Source organism: Hyperolius riggenbachi, chromosome 5 (genome assembly GCF_040937935.1).
Source record: "Hyperolius riggenbachi isolate aHypRig1 chromosome 5, aHypRig1.pri, whole genome shotgun sequence".
Classification (NCBI taxonomy): Eukaryota; Metazoa; Chordata; class Amphibia; order Anura; family Hyperoliidae; genus Hyperolius; species Hyperolius riggenbachi.
In genome coordinates this window covers 23,828,185-23,850,689 of record NC_090650.1, presented here as the reverse complement: position 1 = coordinate 23,850,689, position 22,505 = coordinate 23,828,185, and the positions used below count along the sequence as shown (strand labels likewise).

At 44.5% G+C, this 22,505-nt stretch overlaps 1 protein-coding gene across 1 annotated transcript in view; it reads left to right on the top strand.

Moving 5' to 3' along the window:
* The first annotated feature begins 6,734 nt into the window (after positions 1-6,734).
* The window catches only part of PTH1R (parathyroid hormone 1 receptor), a 452,655-nt gene continuing 436,884 nt past the window's right edge, over positions 6,735-22,505 (top strand). The window contains exon 1 of the mRNA XM_068235179.1: positions 6,735-7,371. Coding sequence (XP_068091280.1) covers positions 7,216-7,371 — 156 coding nt within the window. The 5' untranslated portion in view covers positions 6,735-7,215. The remainder of the gene's footprint in view (positions 7,372-22,505) is intronic.

Below are 22,505 nucleotides of genomic sequence, written 5' to 3'. Positions count from 1 at the left end.
TCTGCGTGTGTGTCTGCGTGTGTCTGCGTGTGTGTCTGCGCATGTGTCTGTGTGTGTGTCTGCGTGTGTCTGCGTGTGTGTCTGCGTGTGTGTCTGCGTGTCTGCGTGTGTGTCTGCGTGTGTGTCTGCGTGTGTGTGCGCACATGTAAATATTGTTTTAAAAGGTTGTTGATGGTCATTCTGGGTGACATTTTTAAGAACAGTGATTCTCTATTTGTGTTGCTGCATTTGTGTATCTATTTGTGTTTACTGCTTGCATGTTGACACATTTCTCATGTTTTCGAGTCTTAAGTTGCCCATTGCAGGTACAATATTTTTCTCAGATGCAATCATTCAACCAGATTTCTACGATCGAACTGTACAAAAAATGCAGTACGTGGACTAAATCAACGTGAAACGCTTTTGCGGTTGATTGGAATACAGAATATTGACGATCGGAATGGATTGGATTTTACAATCGTTTCTGAAAAGAGAAAGTGCCCTGATTGTCCCATTTATTGGAACAATCCATAATTATCTTCCTGTTAGTTACAATCCTGCAAATCTGATGAATCTGTGTAAAGTATTGTGCAAATGATGAGCACCTTTACACTGCGCTGTTGCTTTCGTGGTTTCTGGAGGATAAAAAACAGCACAATTTCCCTTGTTTTCCCCTATTGGCCCACTGGACTGCTCCATTGGCATGAAGTGGATTTTGGTCCACCCATGGTGCAGCCCATTTAACCCTTACCCTTCCCCATACCTCTTTACCCTCCCCTTCTTCCCAAATGCCCCCTTATAAAAAAACGTACATGTAAAAGCAAAAAATATAATTCGTGCACAAGATTTTATTTCCTTATTATACCTTTTCTAGCTATATAGATGTCTTGTTATTTTGTTCTCATGATAAGCAATATTTGTTAACTCCCCATGTGTGGGGATATCTTTGTTATTGTATATTATGTGTTTTGTGCATCTCTTTTTCAATAAACACCCTTGAAACGAAAAAACAGCACAAATGTGTATAAAATGGACACATAGGCCTGGTGCACACCAAAAACCGCTAGCAGATCCGCAAAATGCTAGTAGATTTTGAAACGCTTTTTCTTCTTTTTCTGTAGCGTTTCAGCTAGCGTTTTGCGGTTTTGTGTAGCGGTTTTGGTGTAGTAGATTTCATGTATTGTTACAGTAAAGCTGTTACTGAACAGCTACTGTAACAAAAAACGCCTGGCAAACCGCTCTGAAGTGCCGTTTTTCAGAGCGGTTTGCGGTTTTCCTATACTTAACATTGAGGCAGAAACGCATCCGCAATCCAAAATCTGCAGCAGCCCGGGAGTATGCGTTTCTGCAAAACGCCTCCCGCTCTGGTGTGCACCAGCCCATTGAAATACATTACCCTAGCAGATCCGCACCCGCAAGCAGATCGCAAACCGCAGCGGAAACGCTCCGGTGTGCACTAGGCCATACAGTCAGGGCCGGTTTAAGCAACAATGGGACCCTAGGGCAAAATAAACCTGCCCCCCCCCCCCCCCCCCCCAACATATACCCCGGAACAAAAATCGGCATTAGGTGACCTTTTTTGCAGCTGGTATAGTCAGGGTGTGAAGTCCCAATCGGTCAGAGCTCCACATTCTGGCTATCCCAGCCTGCATGGGGGACAAGGGGTTAAAAAGTTTCAGGAGGGGGGACCCCACATAATTTTTTTTTTTAATTCCCACACTCTAAACATAAAAAAAAATTGGTAAAATAGGAAAAAATGCCAGGGATCTTCATACAGCCATATTGCGGCTGTATAGCGATCCCTGGCCAAAGCGCTGCGGCTGCGTATGGACCCCCTGGAAACCCAGTCAGGAAATTTATTGCGCTTTCGTTTGATGCATGTAAAATTACACTACTGTTAGGTTTGCTACTAAAAGTTACATTTACCGCATTTAAAACTATACTTTTTTCCTTCTAAACTTTAAAATCAATTTTCTCAAAAACTATAAGGTCTTTTTGAAAAATTGTTTTTTCCTCTTATTCCCAATGATCTCCTTAACATATCCTGCAAATTTAGGGTTTCCAGCATTTAAGGTGGATTTGCTATTAACCATTAAAGTCGGCAGGATTTTAAATGTGTTTTTTTTTCCTTTGAAACTTTAAAATCGATTTTCTCAAAAACTATAAGGCCGATTTGAAAAAAATGTTTTTCCTCTTGTAGCCACTTGGGGCCCCTACAAGCTCTGGGGCCCTGGGGCAGCTGCCTCCTTTGCCTTAATGGTAGCGCCGGCCCTGCATACAGTAACTAATGTCCAGAACTGCACAGTAAGGGCCCTTTTCCACTAGCAGTCGCTAGCGTTCGCGCTGAACGCTAGCGATTGCTGAATCGCAATTCCGCCGTTTTCCCGACGTTTGCGGCCGCGATTTTGCTATGCTATGCACTGCATAGCAAAATCGCGGCAAAAGTCGCTCCGCGGCGCGATCGCGATGAAGTAAAAAACGAATCGCGGTAGTGGAAATGACCTACCGCGATTCCTATGTTAAAAAGCAAACCGTAGCGATTGTAAAATCGCTAGCGGTTTGCGGTTTTGCGATTCAGCTAGCGCAAACGCGCTAGTGGAAAAGGGCCCTAAGTGCATAGCAATAATGGCATAGTCATTATTATAGATATTAGTACACAGGACAGTATATATTGTACTCCAGGACACACAGTGATTCCCTCCTAGCAAAAAACGCACAACAATATCTGGTGCTGCTGTGCACACACAAGGTATACACTGTATGGCACACACAATAAGTGCATTTATTGCACACGCAGTCAGTGAGCCATACAGAATCCAGATAGTCATATATTCTACATTGCACTACACAGTACTCAGGGGCATAGAGTGATTCTCTCCTAGCAGCAGGGTCTGGTACTATTGCACATACAGTATCTTTATATTGCACCCATAGTATATATACATATTGCACACAGACACACATTCACTGACTGTACATTGCACTGTGTTGTTGTATTGGACACAGTATATACTGTATATACAGGTATATGTTGCACACATACACACACAGTATACATGCAGATATATTGCACATACACAGTTGATATAGATATATTGCATACACACAGGGTACATTATAGATATATTGCCCACACAGCAAATCTAGATATATATTGCACACACAGTATATTACATATATACACACAGTATATTATAGCTATATTGCACACACAGCAGATATATATTGCACACACAGTAGATCTAGATATATATTGCACACACAGTATATTACATATACACACACAGTATATTATAGCTATATTGCACACACAGCAGATATAAATTGCACACACAGTAGATCTAGATATATATTGCACATACACAGTATATATTCAGAATCATATTGCACACACAGTGTATTATAGATGATATAAGAAAACAAGGAAAACATGCACAGGATGGGCTGAAAAAAAATCACTGCAGGAGTGCAAATTGCCAAAATACACGTAGCAGATCCAGTAGGTAGAGAGAAAGGGGCTATGCACATCCCTTATAAAACTTCACTTTTATTGTAGAAAGGTAATAAAAACGGCATACATTACATCCAGTACAATGTTGAGAGAGGTACAAGGCTGGTGGGGAGGTCGACAGCTGTTTCGCGCCTCTATACACTGTGGCGCATCGTCAGGACAATCACCCCTTGTGTGTTCACCCCTTAAATAAACTCTTACCCCATCCACAAGCATTGTACTGGATGTAATGTATGCCGTTTTTATTACCTTTCTACAATAAAAGTGAAGTTTTATAAGGGATGTGCATAGCCCCTTTCTCTCTACCTACTGGCACACACAGTGTATTATAGCTGTATAGCACACAGCAGCACACATGTTCTGTGCGGAGACACATACAGTATAGATATATTGCGCACACACACACACACACACACACACACACACACACACACACACACACACACACACACACACACACACACACACACACACACACACACACACACACACACACACACACACACACACACACACACACACACACACACACACACACACACACACACACACACACACACACACACACACACACACACACACACACTGTATAGTTTTGCTATATTGCACACACATGCAGTATAGTATAGGTATATTGTACAAACACAGTATATAATATATACAGAATCATATTGTACACATACAGTGTATTATAGCTGTATAGCACACAGCAGGCACACATGTGCTGTGTGGGGCTCGGGGACACATACAGTATATTATAGACATATTGCACACACAGTAGATCTACATTGCACACACACACACTGTGTATAGTATAGGTAAATTGCACACAGCAGCAAGCACACAAGGACACATACAGTATATACAGATATATATTGCACACACACAGTATAGTATAGGTATATTGCACATACAGTAGATATATATTGCACACACACAGTATAGTATAGACATATTGCACGCAGTAGCAGGCACACATGTGCTGTGCGGGGACACATACAGTATAGTATAGGTATATTGCACATACAGTAGATATATATTGCACACACACAGTATAGTATAGGTATATTGCACACACACGGAGCATTATTGGTATATTGCACACATGTGCTGTGCGGGTACACATACAGTATAGTATAGGTATATTGCACATACAGTAGATATATATTGCACAAACACAGTATAGTATAGGTACATTGCACACACACAGTATATACAGATATATATTGGACACACAGTAGATATATATTGCACACACACACACACACAGTATAGATATATATTGCACACACGTGCTGTGCGGGGTTCGGGGACACATACAGTACATACAGATATATATTGCACATACAGTAGATATATAATGCACACACAGTATAGTATAGTTATATTGCACACACATGGAGCATTATAGGTATATTGCACACATGTGCTGTGCGGGGACACATACAGTATAGCATAGGTATATTGCACATACAGTAGATATATATTGCACACACACAGTATAGTATAGGTACATTGCACACACAGTGTATACAGATATATATTGGACACACAGTAGATATATATTGCACACACACAGTATAGATATATATATATATTGCACACATGTGCTGTGCGGGGACACATACAGTATAGCATAGGTATATTGCACATACAGTAGATATATAATGCACACACAGTATAGTATAGTTATATTGCACACACATGGAGCATTATAGGTATATTGCACACATGTGCTGTGCGGGGACACATACAGTATAGTATAGGTATATTGCACATACAGTAGGTATATATTGCACACACACAGTATAGTATAGGTACATTGCACACACACGGAGCATTATAGGTATATTGCACACATGTGCTGTGCGGGGACACATTTTTTTTTTTTTAGCTTGTCTTGGCTCCTGTTGCATGCAACAGGAGTCCCGGTCAGCAAGGCTATTAGCCCCGTGCACGGAAAAAGCGTGAGTGCCCTAAAGCACCCCCACAAAACGTGCACGAGTAGCCACGGGCCCCACAATACAGCAGGGCCCTTCCGGTTGTTCCCCGAAGGGAACCTTCCCCCTTTGCCATCGGCTCAGGGGGTGGCATCCTCCAACACCCGAGGGGTTGAAGGATCCTGGAGTCCTCCGAGGAGGACCCCTACTGTGCCCAGTGGTTACCCAAAGGGCCTGGCCATGTGGCATCCCACATGGTCCGGGTGGCTCCCCCGAGAGGGAGCCGGGTGGGAACCGAAGTCCCCGGTGCCAGCAAGCTGGCCCCGACCTTGCGGCCGGAGTGATAAAAATTCCGCACTCTCCCTAGCCAAAAGGCCGGGGAGCTGCGTTAGTTGGCTATGCATATGGGCAGTACAGACCAAAGCACCCTACTTCCGCCTGGGATCTGCCACATCTCAGGTTTTTTCAGGTGCACCTGGAGCGCCACTTCCAGGGGCAGTACGCTTAAGCAAAGCCCTCAACCCTTCAGCTTCGACCATGGTATAGATCCATTCAATCAACCCCTGGGAATTACGACCAGGAAGGACACCCTGCCACAGTGCCATCCCTCCAGGTCCCCCCAAAAATTTCAAGAACAGATACTACACTTGATCTTAGCCAAAAGGCCGGTATAGCATAGGTATATTGCACATACAGTAGGTATATATTGCACACACACAGTATAGTATAGGTACATTGCACACACACGGAGCATTATAGGTATATTGCACACATGTGCTGTGCGGGGACACATACAGTATAGCATAGGTATATTGCACATACAGTAGGTATATATTGCACACACACAGAATAGTATAGCTATATTGCACACACACGGAGCATTATAGGTATATTGCACACATGTGCTGTGCGGGGACACATACAGTATAGCATAGGTATATTGCACATACAGTAGATATATAATGCACACACAGTATAGTATAGTTATTGCACACACACGGAGCATTATAGGTATATTGCACACATGTGCTGTGCGGGGACACATACAGTATAGCATAGGTATATTGCACATACAGTAGATATATAATGCACACACAGTATAGTATAGTTATTGCACACACACGGAGCATTATAGGTATATTGCACACATGTGCTGTGCGAGGCTCCGGGACACAGTCATACAGTAATTCTTGTGTCTGTCAGTCACGTGGCCGGTCCGGGCAGCCAATCAGCGCTCCCGCAGCTGCCTCCCCGGCCCCGCCCCCTCCGCTCTCCTGAGCTCAGAGGCTGCATTCAGCAGAAGCGCTCGCAGCTGCCGCACCGTCTGTGCGATCCTGTCCTGCAGCCGACCGACCGCATCGCGTGCGATCCTCTGTCTCCTCTGCGGATCCGGAACTTTTCCTGACTGACAGCCCCGCAGCGATCTCCCCGCATCCATGGAGCTGGCGATCGGCAGATCCCGCTGATCGCTGGCAGAAGAGATCGGTCGATTGCTCTTCACTTTTGGGGACCCGGGTGGGGGGTGATCCAGAAGCCCCCCCCTGAGTGGAGATCGTCCAGTGATCGGACATTAGGGGGGGACATCGCATGGGGCAGCTCCTCTACTTTCATTCAGGATCGCATCGCTGCAGGGATCGGGCATGGAGCCCCCCACACGCACGGATTGAACAGAAGATCGGCAGCCTGGCATCGGGACAGATCTGATCGGGGTGTGTGTGGAGGTGCCAGAGAGATTCGGGGAGGACCTGGAGCCCCCCCAGCCCAGCCCTATATAGAGGCAGATGAATGTGGTCAGAGCTCAGTGACAGACATGGCATGTGGGTGGCATTGCTGCTCAGGCTGAGCCCTGCCCGATGCTGCCAGGATATGGGATCCCCCGTGCTGGTGTGGAGCAGCCTGTGTGCCACCCTGTGCTGCCTGCTGCCCGCTGCCTCTGCCCTGGTAAGTGCTGCACCCCCATTACCTACTGTCACCCCCTGTGCCCCTGCTGTCACCCACTGTGCCCCTGCTGTCACCCCCTCCCCTGCTGTCACCCCATGTGCCCCTGCTGTCACCCCCTGTGCCCCTGCTGTGACCCCCTGTGCCCCTGCTGTCACCCCCTCCCCTGCTGTCACCCCCTGTGCCCCTGCTGTCACCCCCTGTGCCCCTGCTGTCACCCCCTGTGCCCCTGCTGTCACCCCTTCACCTGCTGTCACCCACTGTGCCCCTACTGTCACCCCTCATGCTCCTGTCACCCCGTCCCCTGCTGTCACCCACTGTGCCCCTGCTGTCACCGCCATCCCCTGCTGCCACCCCCTGTGCCCCTGCTGCCACCCCATCCCCTGCTGTTACCCCCTGTGCCCCTGCTGCCACCCCCTGTACCCCTGCTGTCACCCCCTATGTCCCTGCTGTCACCCACTGTGTCCCTGCTGTCACCCCCTGTGTCCCTGCTGCCACCCCCTGTGTCCCTGCTGTCACCCCCTGTGCCCCTGCTGTCACCCCTCATCCTCCTGCTGTCACCCCCTGTGCCTCTGCTGCCCTGGTTCTGCCACCCCATCTCTTGCTGCTACCCCCATCTGCTGCTGTCACCCCCTGTGCCCCTGCTGCCACCCCTCATCCTCCTGCTGCCCTGGTCCTGCCATCCACCTCCTGCCAGCCTCTGGTGGGCTCCTCCTATGCCTCCTACTCCTCATTGCATTACTGCAGGGGTAACTACAAGTTTCAGCATGCCCCAGGGTATTCTGTGTCAGCAGCAACAGATCTCATTGATCTGCATCACTCCAGATTTCACAGTCTCTGCACCAGAGGAGCTTATACTCTAATGTCCCAACCACAGTTATTATACATACACACTATTATTATTATTATTATTATTATTATACATTTATATAGCTCTGACATAGTCCACAGTGCTGTACAGAGACCATTCCAATCAGTCTCTGCAGCAGAGGAGCTTACATTCTAATGTCCTCACCGCAGTCACACACTGTTATTATTATTATTATTAATATTATTATTATTATTATTATTATTATATATTCATAGAGCTCTGACATATTTCACAGTGCTGTGACAAGCTATTTATTTAGCATTTTTTTTTTGTACCACAGGCATCGTCTGCAGCACTTTATAAAGTCTGTACTCTTGTCACTGTTCCTCAAAGGAGCTCACAATCTAATCCTACCATAGTCATAGTCTAATGTTCTTCCATATAATTATTATGTTTATGTATTTATATAGCACTGAGATCTTCTGCAGAACTTTACAGAGTACATAGTCATGTCACTGACTGTCCTCAGAGGAGCTCACAATCTAATCCTTATCATAGTTGAATGTCTATCATAATCTAAAGCCAATTTAGAGAGGAAGCCAGATAATTTATCAGTATGTTTTTCGGGATGTGTGAGGAAACCAGGGTGCATGGAGGGAACCCATTCAAACATGACAACATACAAACTCCATGCAGAGAGTACGTTGGCTGGGGTTTCGAACTAGGGACCCAGTGCTGCAAGACAAGAGTGCAATCCACACTATCATTATTCAAAAATATATAAAGCTCTGACATTCCACAGCACTGTACAGAGACCACTGATCCATTCCCATCAGTTTCGGCACCGCAGGAGCTTGCACTCTAATGCCCTCACCACAGTCACACACTATTATTATTACACATGTATATAGCTCTGACATATTCCACAGCGCTGTACAGAGATCACTGATCCACTCCCATCAGTCTCTGCACCAGAGGAGCTTACACTCTAATGTCCTCACCACAGCTACTTATTATTATTTTTATTATTATTATTATTATTATTATACATTTATATAGCTCTGACATATTCCACAGCGCTATACAGAGATCACTGATCCAGTCCCATCAGTCTCTGTGCCAGAGGAGCTTACACTCTAATGTCCTCACCGCAGTCACACACTATTATTATTATACATTTATATAGCTCTGACATATACCACAGCGCTGTACAGAGATCACTGATCCGTTCCCATCAGTCTCTGCACCGGAGGAGCTTACACTCTAATGTCCTCACCGCAGTCACACATTATTATTATTATACATTTATATAGCTCTGACATATTACACAGCGCTGTACAGAGGTCACTGATCCATTCCCATCAGTTTCTGCACCAGAGGAGCTTACACTCTAATGTCCTCACCGCAGTCACACACTATTATTATTATACATTTATATAGCTCTGACATATACCACAGCGCTGTACAGAGATCACTGATCCGTTCCCATCAGTCTCTGCACCGGAGGAGCTTACACTCTAATGTCCTCACCGCAGTCTCACACTATTATTATTATTATACATTTATATAGCTCTGACATATACCACAGCGCTGTACAGAGATCACTGATCCGTTCCCATCAGTCTCTGCACCGGAGGAGCTTACACTCTAATGTCCTCACCACAGTTACACACTATTATTATTACCAATTTATATAGCTCTGACATATTCCACAGCGCTGTACAGAGATCACTGATCCATTCCCATCAGTCTGTGCACCACAGGAGCTTACACTCTAATATCCTCACCACAGTCACACACTATTACTATATATTTATATAGCTCTGACATATCCATCACAAGAGATAATTGTAAAGTGATTTAATATTTTGCACCAGCAGACAACAGAGCTTACACTTCTCTCCACACTCACACACTGTTATTCTTGTCAGTATCACTACATTTACATTTGGCATAAGATTATGGATAGTAGTCCCGGTGATGGATTCATTCATAAGCAGTGTAGATACATTGACCAGTGATAGAGAGGCAGGTAGGGAAAAGACTGTATTTGACATCATACACATCAATTCACCCTTTGCTGAAGAGCTTACACTCTAACGTGCTAGGGATGAACATGCAAAAGGTTCATGTCCGTTCTCACAGCATATCGGCCCCTTTGTCTCTTAGGGTGGCCAATAACGGTCCAATATCTAGTGAAACGTCGTTTGAGAGATCAGAAATTCTCATCGGATTGGTTGAAAATAATTTCAGTTGATGGGCACAATCGATTATGAACGATTATAAAAAAAAATCGTCCGACTGGATTTTTGTGAAACCAAAATTTGGATTTTCTTGATTGTGATAGATAGGAAGCAAAAATTGGTTCGTTAATGGTGTAGTGAACGATTTTTCTTCCGATCAGAATTTCTGATCGCTCAAACGATTTTTCGCTAGAAATTGGACCATTAGTGGCCACCTTTCGTGAGATTCCCACAATTGCCGATTTCACCATGAAGACATGTTCATCAATGAAAAGGATTTTCCCGAAAAAGCATCATATATAAGAGAAATGTTATTATAAACTTTCAATCGATTTTAGCCCATAACAGCAATCAAAAGATGTGATTGATCGATTGTTTCAGTTTAATTTACGATTGCTTACTCCTATTCTCAATCGTTCTGGCCAACTGATTGTACCAGTTTGACAAAATTGATTGATGAGGTTCTCAAGGACCAATCAGAAATCAGACCAAAATCTTGCGAATTTGCCATTGACGATTTTATATATCCTTAAAAAAATTGTCGTCTGACGTGTCATTAAGCTTCCTGTCATTGCCACATTAACTGATGCAACATGCTGGTACTTGTAGTTCCACAAGCTCCTGATGTTCTGAATCAGATTGTTTAACCTCTTATAGTTTGAGGCATGCTGGGACTTGTAGTCAGCTCTGACTGTTACAGATTTAAATGTTTACAATGTATTGTGTTATCATATTGGGGGGGGTTGTGTACATTGGTTTTCTGGGAATGCTGATACTTGTAGTCCTACCTTGAAATGATTGTATAATAAACTATAAGCAAACTGTGCTGATTTATACTTCATGCTGGGATTTGTAGTTGTTTATTAACTCCGCAGTCTGATCTCATATCTGGAAGTGTCCAACATTCGGTTTGTTGCTTTAATTTTCATGCAAAAATTCTTAACTGTTTTTTGGGACTTGTAGTTCATTTTCTACATGCAAGCTGTGGTGTGCAGGCTATGCTGGGACTTGTAGTGTCAGGTTCAATAATTGTACACTGTCTGTATCTGACAGGCTCTGCTGGGACTTGTAGTGTCAGGTTCAATAATTGTACACTGTCTGTATCTGACAGGCTATGCTGGGGCTTGTAGTGTCAGGTTCAATAATTGTACACTGCCTGTATCTGACAGGCTATGCTCGGACTTGTAGTGTCAGGTTCAGTAACTGTACACAGCCTGTACCTGACAGGCTGTGCTGGGACTTGTAGTGTCTGGTTCAATAATTGTATACTGCCTGTATCTGACAGGCTATGCTGGGACTTGTAGTGTCAGGTTCTATAATTGTACACTGCCTGTATCTGACAGGCTATGCTGGGGCTTGTAGTGTCAGGTTCAATAATTGTACACTGTCTGTATCTGACAGGCTATGCTGGGGCTTGTAGTGTCAGGTTCAATAATTGTACACTGTCTGTATCTGACAGGCTGTGCTGGGACTTGTAGTGTCTGGTTCAATAATTGTATACTGCCTGTACCTGACAGGCTCTGCTGGGACTTGTAGTGTCAGGTTCAATAATTGTACACCGCCTGTATCTGACAGGCTATGCTGGGACTTGTAGTGTCTGGTTCAATAATTGTACACTGCCTGTACCTGACAGGCTATGCTGGGATTTGTAGTGTCAGCCAGGTTCTATAATTGTACACTGCCTGTACCTGACAGGCTATGCTGGGGCTTGTAGTGTCAGGTTCAATAATTGTACACTGTCTGTATCTGACAGGCTGTGCTGGGACTTGTAGTGTCTGGTTCAATAATTGTATACTGCCTGTACCTGACAGGCTCTGCTGGGACTTGTAGTGTCAGGTTCAATAATTGTACACCGCCTGTATCTGACAGGCTATGCTGGGACTTGTAGTGTCTGGTTCAATAATTGTACACTGCCTGTACCTGACAGGCTATGCTGGGATTTGTAGTGTCAGCCAGGTTCTATAATTGTACACTGCCTGTACCTGACAGGCTATGCTGGGACTTGTAGTGTCAGGTTCAATAATTGTACACTGCCTGTACCTGACAGGCTATGCTGGGACTTGTAGTGTCTGGTTCAATAATTGTATACTGCGGTGCCTGTACCTGACAGGCTATGCTGGGATTTGTAGTGTCAGCCAGGTTCTATAATTGTACACTGCCTGTATCTGACAGGCTATGCTCGGACTTGTAGTATCTGGTTCAATAATTGTATACTGCCTGTACCTGACAGGCTGTGCTGGGACTTGTAGTGTCTGGTTCAATAATTGTATACTGCCTGTACCTGACAGGCTATGCTGGGATTTGTAGTGTCAGGTTCAATAATTGTACACTGCCTGTACCTGACAGGCTGTGCTGGGACTTGTAGTGTCTGGTTCAATAATTGTATACTGCCTGTACCTGACAGGCTATGCTGGGATTTGTAGTGTCAGGTTCAGTAACTGTACACCGCCTGTATCTGACAAGCTATGCTGGGATTTGTAGTGTCAGGTTCAATAATTGTACACAGCCTGTATCTGACAGGCTATGCTGGGACTTGTAGTGTCTGGTTCAAAAATTGTACACTGTCTGTATCTGACAGGCTCTGCTGGGACTTGTAGTGTCAGGTTCAATAATTGTACACTGTCTGTATCTAACAGGCTCTGCTGGGACTTGTAGTGTCAGGTTCAATAATTGTACACTGTCTGTATCTGACAGGCTCTGCTGGGACTTGTAGTGTCAGGTTCAGTAACTGTACACCGCTTGTATCTGACAGGCTATGCTGGGACTTGTAGTGTCAGGTTCAATAATTGTTCTCCACCTGTATCTGACAGGCTCTGCTGAGACTTATAATGTCAGGTTCAATAATTGTACACTGCCTGTATCTGACAGGCTCTGCTGGGACTTGTAGTGTTAGGTTCAGTAACTGTACACTGCCTGTATCTGACAGGCTCTGCAGGGACTTGTAGTGTCAGGTTCAATAATTGTACACTGTCTGTATCTGACAGGCTCTGCTGGGACTTGTAGTGTCAGGTTCAATAATTGTACACTGCCTGTATCTGACAGGCTCTGCTGGGACTTGTAGTGTCAGGTTCAGTAACTGTACACTGCCTGTATCTGACAGGCTCTGCTGGGACTTGTAGTGTTAGGTTCAGTAACTGTACACCGCCTGTATCTGACAGGCTATGCTGTGATTTGTAGTGTCAGGTTCAATAATTGTACACTGTCTGTATCTGACAGGCTCTGCTGGGATTTGTAGTGTCAGGTTCAATAATTGTACACTGCCTGTATCTGACAGGCTCTGCTGGGACTTGTAGTGTCAGGTTCAGTAACTGTACACTGCCTGTATCTGACAGGCTCTGCTGGGACTTGTAGTGTCAGGTTCAATAATTGTACACTGTCTGTATCTGACAGGCTCTGCTGGGATTTGTAGTGTCAGGTTCAATAATTGTACACTGTCTGTATCTGACAGGCTCTGCTGGGATTTGTAGTGTCAGGTTCAATAATTGTTCTCCACCTGTATCTGACAAGCTATGCTGGGACTTGTAGTGTCAGGCTCAACAATTGTACACTGCGTTTATCTGACAGGCTATGCTTGGACTTGTAGTGTCTGGTTCAATAATTGTTCTGCACCTGTATCTGACAAGCTATGCTGGGACTTGTAGTGTCTGGTTCAATAATTGTACACTGCCTGTATCTGACAGGCTCTGCTGGGACTTGTAGTGTCTGGTTCAATAATTGTACACTGTCTGTATCTGACAGGCTCTGCTGGGACTTGTAGTGTCAGGTTCAATAATTGTACACTGTCTGTATCTAACAGGCTCTGCTGGGACTTGTAGTGTCAGGTTCAATAATTGTACACTGTCTGTATCTGACAGGCTCTGCTGGGACTTGTAGTGTCAGGTTCAGTAACTGTACACCGCTTGTATCTGACAGGCTATGCTGGGACTTGTAGTGTTAGGTTCAGTAACTGTACACTGCCTGTATCTGACATGCTTTGCTGGGACTTGTAGTTTTAGGTTCAATAATTGTACACTGCCTGTATCTGACAGGCTATGCTGGGGCTTGTAGTGTCAGGTTCAATAATTGTACATTACCTGTATCTGACAGGCTATGCTGGGACTTGTAGTGTTAGGTTCAGTAACTGTACATCGCCTGTATCTGACAGGCTATGCTGGGACTTGTAGTGTCAGGTTCAATAATTGTACACTGCCTGTATCTGACAGGCTATGCTGGGACTTGTAGTGTCAGGTTCAGTAATTGTACACTGCCTGTATCTGACAGGCTATGCTGGGGCTTGTAGTGTCAGGTTCAATAATTGTACACTGCCTGTATCTGACAGGCTATGCTGGGGCTTGTAGTGTCAGGTTCAATAATTGTACACTGCCTGTATCTGACAGGCTATGCTGGGACTTGTAGTGTCAGGTTCAATAATTGTACACTGCTTGTATCTGACAGGCTATGCTGGGACTTGTAGTGTCAGGTTCAATAATTGTACACTGCCTGTATCTGACAGGCTATGCTGGGGCTTGTAGTGTCAGGTTCAATAATTGTACACTGCCTGTATCTGACAGGCTATGCTGGGGCTTGTAGTGTCAGGTTCAATAATTGTACACTGCCTGTATCTGACAGGCTCTGCTGGGACTTGTAGTGTTAGGTTCAGTAACTGTACACCACCTGTATTTGACAGGCTATGCTGGGACTTGTAGTGTCTGGTTCAATAATTGTACACTGCCTGTATCTGACAGGCTATGCTGGGACTTGTAGTTCATGTTATGTAACTGTACATTATCTCTACATGACTGGCTATGCTGGGACTTGTAGTCCGTGCTTAGTTTCTCCGCACTGGATGAGACTGGCAGTGTAAAAAAGCACAACCTCTTCCTAAGAAGCTATGCTGGGACCTGTAGTTCACATCTTATTCCTGTATGTGCAGTTCTTGCTGGCAGGCTATGCTGGGACTTGTAGTTCAGGGCAGCTGGTGTAGTAGAGCTGTGATGCACAGGCCATGCTGAGACTTGTAGTTCAGGTCAGCTGATGTACTAGAGCTGTGCAGGTCATGCTGAGACTTGTAGTTCAGGTCAGCTAATGTACTAGTGCAGTGGTGCACAGGCTATGCTGGGACTTGTAGTTCAGGGCAGCTGATGTAGTAGTGCAGTGGTGCACAGGCCATGCTGGGACTTGTAGTTCAGGTCAGCTGATGTAGTAGAGCTGTGCAGGTCATGCTGAGACTTGTAGTTCAGGTCAGCTGATGTAGTAGTGCTGTGGTGCACAGGCCATGCTGGGACTTGTAGTTCAGGGCAGCTGATGTAGTAGAGCTGTGATGCACAGGCCATGCTGGGACTTGTAGTTCAGGGCAGCTGATGTAGTAGTGCTGTGGCACACAGGCCATGCTGGGACTTGTAGTTCAGAGCAGCTAAAGTAGTAGAGCTGTGATGCACAGGCCATGCTGGGACTTGTAGTTCAGGGCAGCTGATGTAGTAAAGCTGTGCTGCGCAGGGCATGCTGGGACTTGTAGTTCAGCTCAGCTGGTGTAGTAGAGCTGTGCTGCACAGGGCATGCTGGGATGTGTAGTTCAGGGCAGCTGATGTAGTAGAGCGGTGGTACACAGGCTATGCTGGGACTTGTAGTTCAGCATCAGGTGCGGTCTGCCTTCCCATCGCCCGCTATCAGTATTTGTGCTGATTTATCTCGGAAGTGTGTTGTGTAGCTATTGCCGGAATGCTTTGATACATTTCGTTACTTTGTTGCAGAATGTTTTCTGTGCTGAATAAAATGTATCTCCGTTCAGGAGGAACTACAAGTCCCAGAATGCTGTGGTAGGGCATGCTGGGACTTGTAGTTCTTCACCAGCTTAATGTGACGGGTTCTCAATCAGTCATGATTTTTATATGCTTCTTTTATATGTTTTTATTGAAAAATACTCTCTATGCTGGTTAGGAAAAACATCCTAGCCAAAAATCAACAGAAAAGCCTGGTACATAATCCAATTTTGATTGGCCAGTGATTGACTAATGTTGCCACTTTCATGTACTATGAGAGCTTCCTTACACAATCTGTTTATAGTATTCAAAATCGATTGGCCCTCATACTGCATGTAGGTGGTAAAATTGGTCAATGACTGACCAATCAAAATTGGATGTGTGTATTCACCTTAAAGAGGAACTTCAGCCTAAACAAACATACTGTCATTAAGTTACATTAGTTAATTAAAATAGATAGGTAATATAATCTCTTACCCTCCCTGTTTTAAAAGAACAGGCAAATGTTTGATATCATGAGGGCAGCCATCTTTTTGGTTGAAAAGAGGTGACAGGGAGCATGAGACACAGTTCCAACTGTCCTGTGTGCTGATCACCCCTCCCAGTTGCTAGGCAACGTGAACAACAACATAGGAAATCCCATCATGCTTTGCACAGCATCAGGGAAAAAAAGCCCGGGCAGTTTTCCTTGATGGGTGGAGCTTAGCTAAAAATGCAGCTAAAAATGATGCTTTGGTAAGAACAACAAAGTTCTGATGCTGTGAAACTTAAAGAAACACCAAGCCTATTCAGTGCTGCTGAGTAGATTTTTAGTCCGGAGGTTCACTTTAAGTTCCAGCATTTGTCAGCAGGGTATGCTGTGACGCTTTACTCTGTTCATGGACTATTGTGTGATTTATTTTGTTACTGCAATTATTAAGCACGGTAAGTGAGATGCTACTAATTGCGCTTGCATGCATACGTCATACAAATTGTATGTAACGTGAAATTGGTCCAAACAGATGCGCTTCCTCAGTTTGATCAGCCAATTCTGAGCTGCATACAAATTGCATGCAATATGTAACATTGTTGACCATCTCTACCATTACGCGTTCTGAAGATGGATAGTTCAGTTTTGGCGTGCCTTGGCAGTGCATTCTGGGACTTGCGGTTCCTAACCGCTGCACAATCTGCCTAGGCAGCCACTATGTACTATTTTATACATACAGTATTATTTTATTTATTAAAGTTGGATAAAACTCTGACGTAACATTCAATAAAAATGTATTTTCCTACTTTTTATTGCCAATTCAGTTACCATATTTGCTTTTGTGCACAAGTGATATTGTTTGTTTACAAATTGCAAGTTCCCAAAGTACAGTTTATCTGTTCTGAAAGCTGCCATTATTGCATAGATTTTAATATATAAATACAGCAGTTATCTAGTGAAAAATTCTCATCTGTCTCTGTCTGTCGGCTCCTGAGCAGTTCCGCTGGCTGTAACTAATTGTATCAACTGAGGAATGTAAACAAAACATAATGTTGTCACCTCTTCTTGATGCAGATCATAAGCTAAAGGGGTGTCCACTGCAAAACAAAGTGCTGTGTTTAACTGTTTGAATGCTGTTTTTTATGGTAGTAGGTTAAGGCTGTAAATAATCTTTTAGACAAAAGATGAAATGCTGAATTGCAGACGTTCTTTTGTTGCTTCGATGTGTAATAGTTTCTGTATTGAAATTCCTGCCTGCATATAATTTGATATTAAACTTGCATTCAAGCCAGAATAATCATTATATCATTGAACATCACTGATGATGAGTAGTATGTTGGTGCACGCTGGGACTTGTAGTTCAACACCTTTTAAAGGTCTGAAGTTTGCAACAGTGACTAACTTTAAAGTGGACCTGAACTCTTGCACAGGACTGAAGGAAAACATAGAGGAATGCACCCTGTATGTATTTAGAGAGTTTAGCCTGTCTGATTCCCCCACATCTGTGACTAATCACAACTGTAATTTGATCTCTCAGCTGTGTCAGCTGGCTGCCTCAGCAGAGCAGCTAATTTGTAAACACAGGATGTTAACAATATGTCTGCTTCCATGAAAGCAGGAAGTAGACACACTGCAGATTAATTGCAGGATTCGTATCAGCAGATAGGGCTGGTGCACACCAAAAACCGCTAGCAGATCCGCAAAATGCTAGCAGATTTTTAAACGCTTTTTTTTATTTTTCTATGGCGTTTTGCTAGCGTTTTGCGGATTGCTGCTGCGGTTTTCAGTATAGTAGATTTCATATATTGTTACAGTAAAGCTGTTACTGAACAGCTTCTGTAACAAAAACGCCTGCAAAACCGCTCTGAAGTGCCGTTTTTCAGAGCGGTTTGCGGTTTTCCTATACTTAACATTGAGGCAGAAACGCATCCGAAATCCAAAAAATGCCTCACCCAGGCATTTTTCGTTTCTGCAAAACGCCTGCCGCTCTGGTGTGCACCACCCCATTGAGATACATTGACCAAGCAGATCCGCAGCTGCAAGCGGATCTGAAAACGCCCAAAAAGCCGCTCGGTGTGCACCAGCCCTAACAAAGAACTGTTTTTCTTTAGGTTATTATGCTGCTGCGTATCTTTTTGAGCAGAGAGGAAGTTCTGAGTTCAGGTCTGCTTTGATGTTCTGCTGATTTTAATGACTGATTTTTTTTTGGCGTAGTGAATGGTTGACTATGTTATATTTTGTGTAATAAATGAGAATACCCTAAGATAAACACTGGGGGAGGGGGAGGGGGTGAATATCAAGCCAGGTAGGGAGAGGGGCAGTGCACAGTTACAGCAGTGGCCCAGGGCAACCAATCAATATCCTTCATTCATTTAAAAGCTGATTGGTTGCTCTGGCTAGCCACTCTGCATTCATTCTGCTTCCCTTGCCCTCATCTGATAAGTTCCTGAGTGTAATATCCTCATATTCTTAGCTATGGGATACACACTGAGGGCTGGTGCACACCGAGCGGGTTTTTCAGCGTTTCTGCAGCCGCTTGCGGCTGCGGATATGCTTGGTCAATGTATCTCAATGGGGTGGTTCACACCAGAGCTGGAGGTGTTTTGCTGAAACGCCTACTCCCGAGGTGAGGCATTTTTTGGATTGCGGAGGCGTTTTTGCCTCCAATGTAAAGTATAGGAAAAACGCAAACCGCTCTGAAAAACGGCAGTTCAGAGCGGTTTTGCAGGCATTTTTGTTACAGAAGCTGTTCAGTAACAGCTTTACTGTAACAATATATGAAATCTACTACACCAAAAACGCTTTACAAAACCGCAAAATGCTAGGTGAAATGCTACAGAAAAATAAGAAAAAGCGTTTCAAAATCTGCTAGCATTTTGCGGATCTGCTAGCGGGTTTTGGTGTGCACCGGGCCTAAGGGCTGGTGCACACCAAGAGCACTTCTGCATGCTTTTACAATCGACAGCAATTTGAAAAGCACTTGGCTTATGTATTTGAATGGGATGGAGCACACAAGAGCGATGTGATTTTTTCCCCAACGCAAACGCGGATCCTGCAGCATTTCTGCTGATTTCTGAGGCGATAAGTATAGGAAAGTGGAAAATCGCTCTGAAAAGCTCTAGATCACAAGGATGATCCTATGTCCTATGTTGGGCACTTCCCCAGGGTAGGTTGGTCTGTCTCCCCAGCTTACAAATCTTTGTACCTCTCAGTTCTTTGGTCCCCATACACCAGGTTGCTTTGCTTGAGTTTAGATGAAAGGTTCTCATACTTTTTCGCTTGTGAGCTACTTTAACCATTTAAGCCTCCTGGACGTAGAAGCTACGTCCAGGAGGCCATGTGCCCTCCCGTGGCCAATCGCGCGCGTGCACTCGGGCTCCCGGCCACAGATCGTTAGCCCAGGAATCAATCAATCGGGACATGGTGCCCGATGATTGATTCCTCTCCCCTGCAGAAAAAGCGACTGCTTCTCTCGGAAGCCTCGCTTTTTCTGCCTCTTGCGTCCCCCTAAGCGTTCATGTAACGCTTAGAGTGACGTCATGTAAACAAACTCATGGCTGCCATCCTGTGGCCAAAAAGTAGAACTACATCTAAATGAAAAAAAATAAATAAAATACACATATATTTACATAAAAAAATACTATTTACATACCACCCTCCCAAAAGTATTCACATAAAATGTTTAGTAAAAAAACAAACATTACAATAAAAAAAAACGTAAATATTTACCTAAGGGTCTACATTTTTTAAATATCAATGTAAAGATGAAATATTTCAAATTTTTTTTTAATTATAAGTTTGTAAATAGTGATGGATGCAAAACGGAAAAAATGCACTTTTAGATCCAGATAAAATACTGTCGCCATACATTGTGATAGGGACATAATTTAAACGGTGTAATAACCGGGACAAATGGGCAAATACAATACGTGGGTTTCAATTATGAAGGCATGTATTATTTTAAAACTGTAATGGCCGAAAGTTGAGAAATAATGATTTTTTTCCGATTTTTTTTTTTTCTTATTCTTCCTGTTAAAATGCATTTACAGTAAAGTGGCTCTTAGCAAAATGTACCCCCCAAAGAAAGCCTAATTGGTGGCGGAAAAAAACAAGATATAGATCAGTTCATTGTGATAAGTAGTGATAAAGTTATAGGCTAATGAATGGGAGGTGAACATTGCTCGGATGCATAAAGTGAAAACGACTGAGGGCTGAAGTGGTTAAAAAATTGCAAGTCAAAATGATCTACCCATGTGCAATTTTAGGAGCACAATTGTGTATACAGAGTATATACAGAGTGGAAAATGTAGTGCGGTCAGGATCTACCGTGAAGTCATTTGCGATCTGGCTAATGGGCACCCCTGGTTTAGATGTTGGATCCTCAGGACATACACGTTTATAAAACAGGAAGTTGATGTTCACTAAACATTCCATTGGATGTACCATGGCCTGAAACATTTTTTGTAAAAATGTCTTGTGGATAACATGCTGATTATCGTAGTGCTGCCTGGATAGTGTAGCGGTTAAAGGCTCTGCCTCTGACACAGGGAGACCAGGGTTCAAATCTCCTCCTGCTCACTAAGCGAGCACCTGTTCAGTAAGGAGTCCTTGGTCAATTACTCCCTGCTACTGCCTACTGAGTGCACCCTAGTGGCTGCAGCTCTGGCGCTTTGAGTCTGCCAGGAGAAAAGTGCAGACCTGGATCATCCACCAGGCAACCTGAGCAGATGCCTGGGGCCTAGTGTATGTCAAGGGGCCTACCTGCCACCTGCTTTGACCCCTCTCCACTTCAGCTTACCAAAATGACCACAAGAGGGGCCCCAAATCGACTCCCTTGCCTAGGACAGCATTTCATATGAATCCATCTCTGGAAAAGCGTGATATAAATGTTCTGAGTCTTGTCTTTATCACTGCTCAAGAGTGATGCGGAGTCCCAGAATGCCTCGGAAGGCCATGCTGGGACTTGTAGTTCCTCACCTGCTGATCGCAGTGTCAATCAGTTACGAGTTATATCAGTACATTTCTTTTCTCGATGGCAAAGCGTTCCCTGCAACAATTGAGAAAAAAATCCTGCAGGGGAGGCACAACAAGTCCAAGAATGCCCTTGGCGTTGCATGCTGGGACTTGTGGTACCTCACCGGCCGATATTCAGGAGTTATCCCGCCAGTCGTAACTTTATTATTCTGCTCTTAAAGTGAACCCTTTTCCCGGAACGCTGGGTGATTCATTTTGTTACTTTGTTGCGAAGACGTGTGAAGCGTTTCGGGGGTCACTTCTGCCTCCCGTAAAAAAAAAAAAGGAGAGATCACAGAGAGTCCAGGAATTCTTGTTGCCCGTTTGGGGGTCTTGTAGTAAGTAGGCCCAGCGGGGCGACCCTGCGAGTACAACGTCCCCCTGTTCCCCCCCGAGCAGCGCAGCATCTGGTTGCTGCTAGGGCCTGGGCTCTGGATACAATTAGACAGCTATTTGGGCTCGCTGCTATTTTTTGCCTAAAATTGTGGCCTTTTCCTGCAGAACAGGCGGCCTAACACGCTCCTGGCTGGCTGTGCTGGGCGGCCGTCCCCGGGGGACCTCTGCAGGAAAATCTCTGTGTACAAGACAAACTCAGCATTGTAATGTAAATAAACATATTTACCTTTCCCTGTCCCTCAGCCCTGTGTACAGTGCGGCGAGTGTAAAGTCCAGCGGGATGGTACAGCGGGGTGTCACTTTAAAGTGGACCTGAACTCTTGCACAGGACGGAAGGAAAACAGAGAGAAATGCATCCTGTATGTATTTAGGGCTGGTGCACACCGAGCGGCTTTTTCCGCGTTTTCAGATCCGCTTGCGGCTGCGGATCTGCTTGGTCAATGTATCTCAATGGGGTGGTGCACACC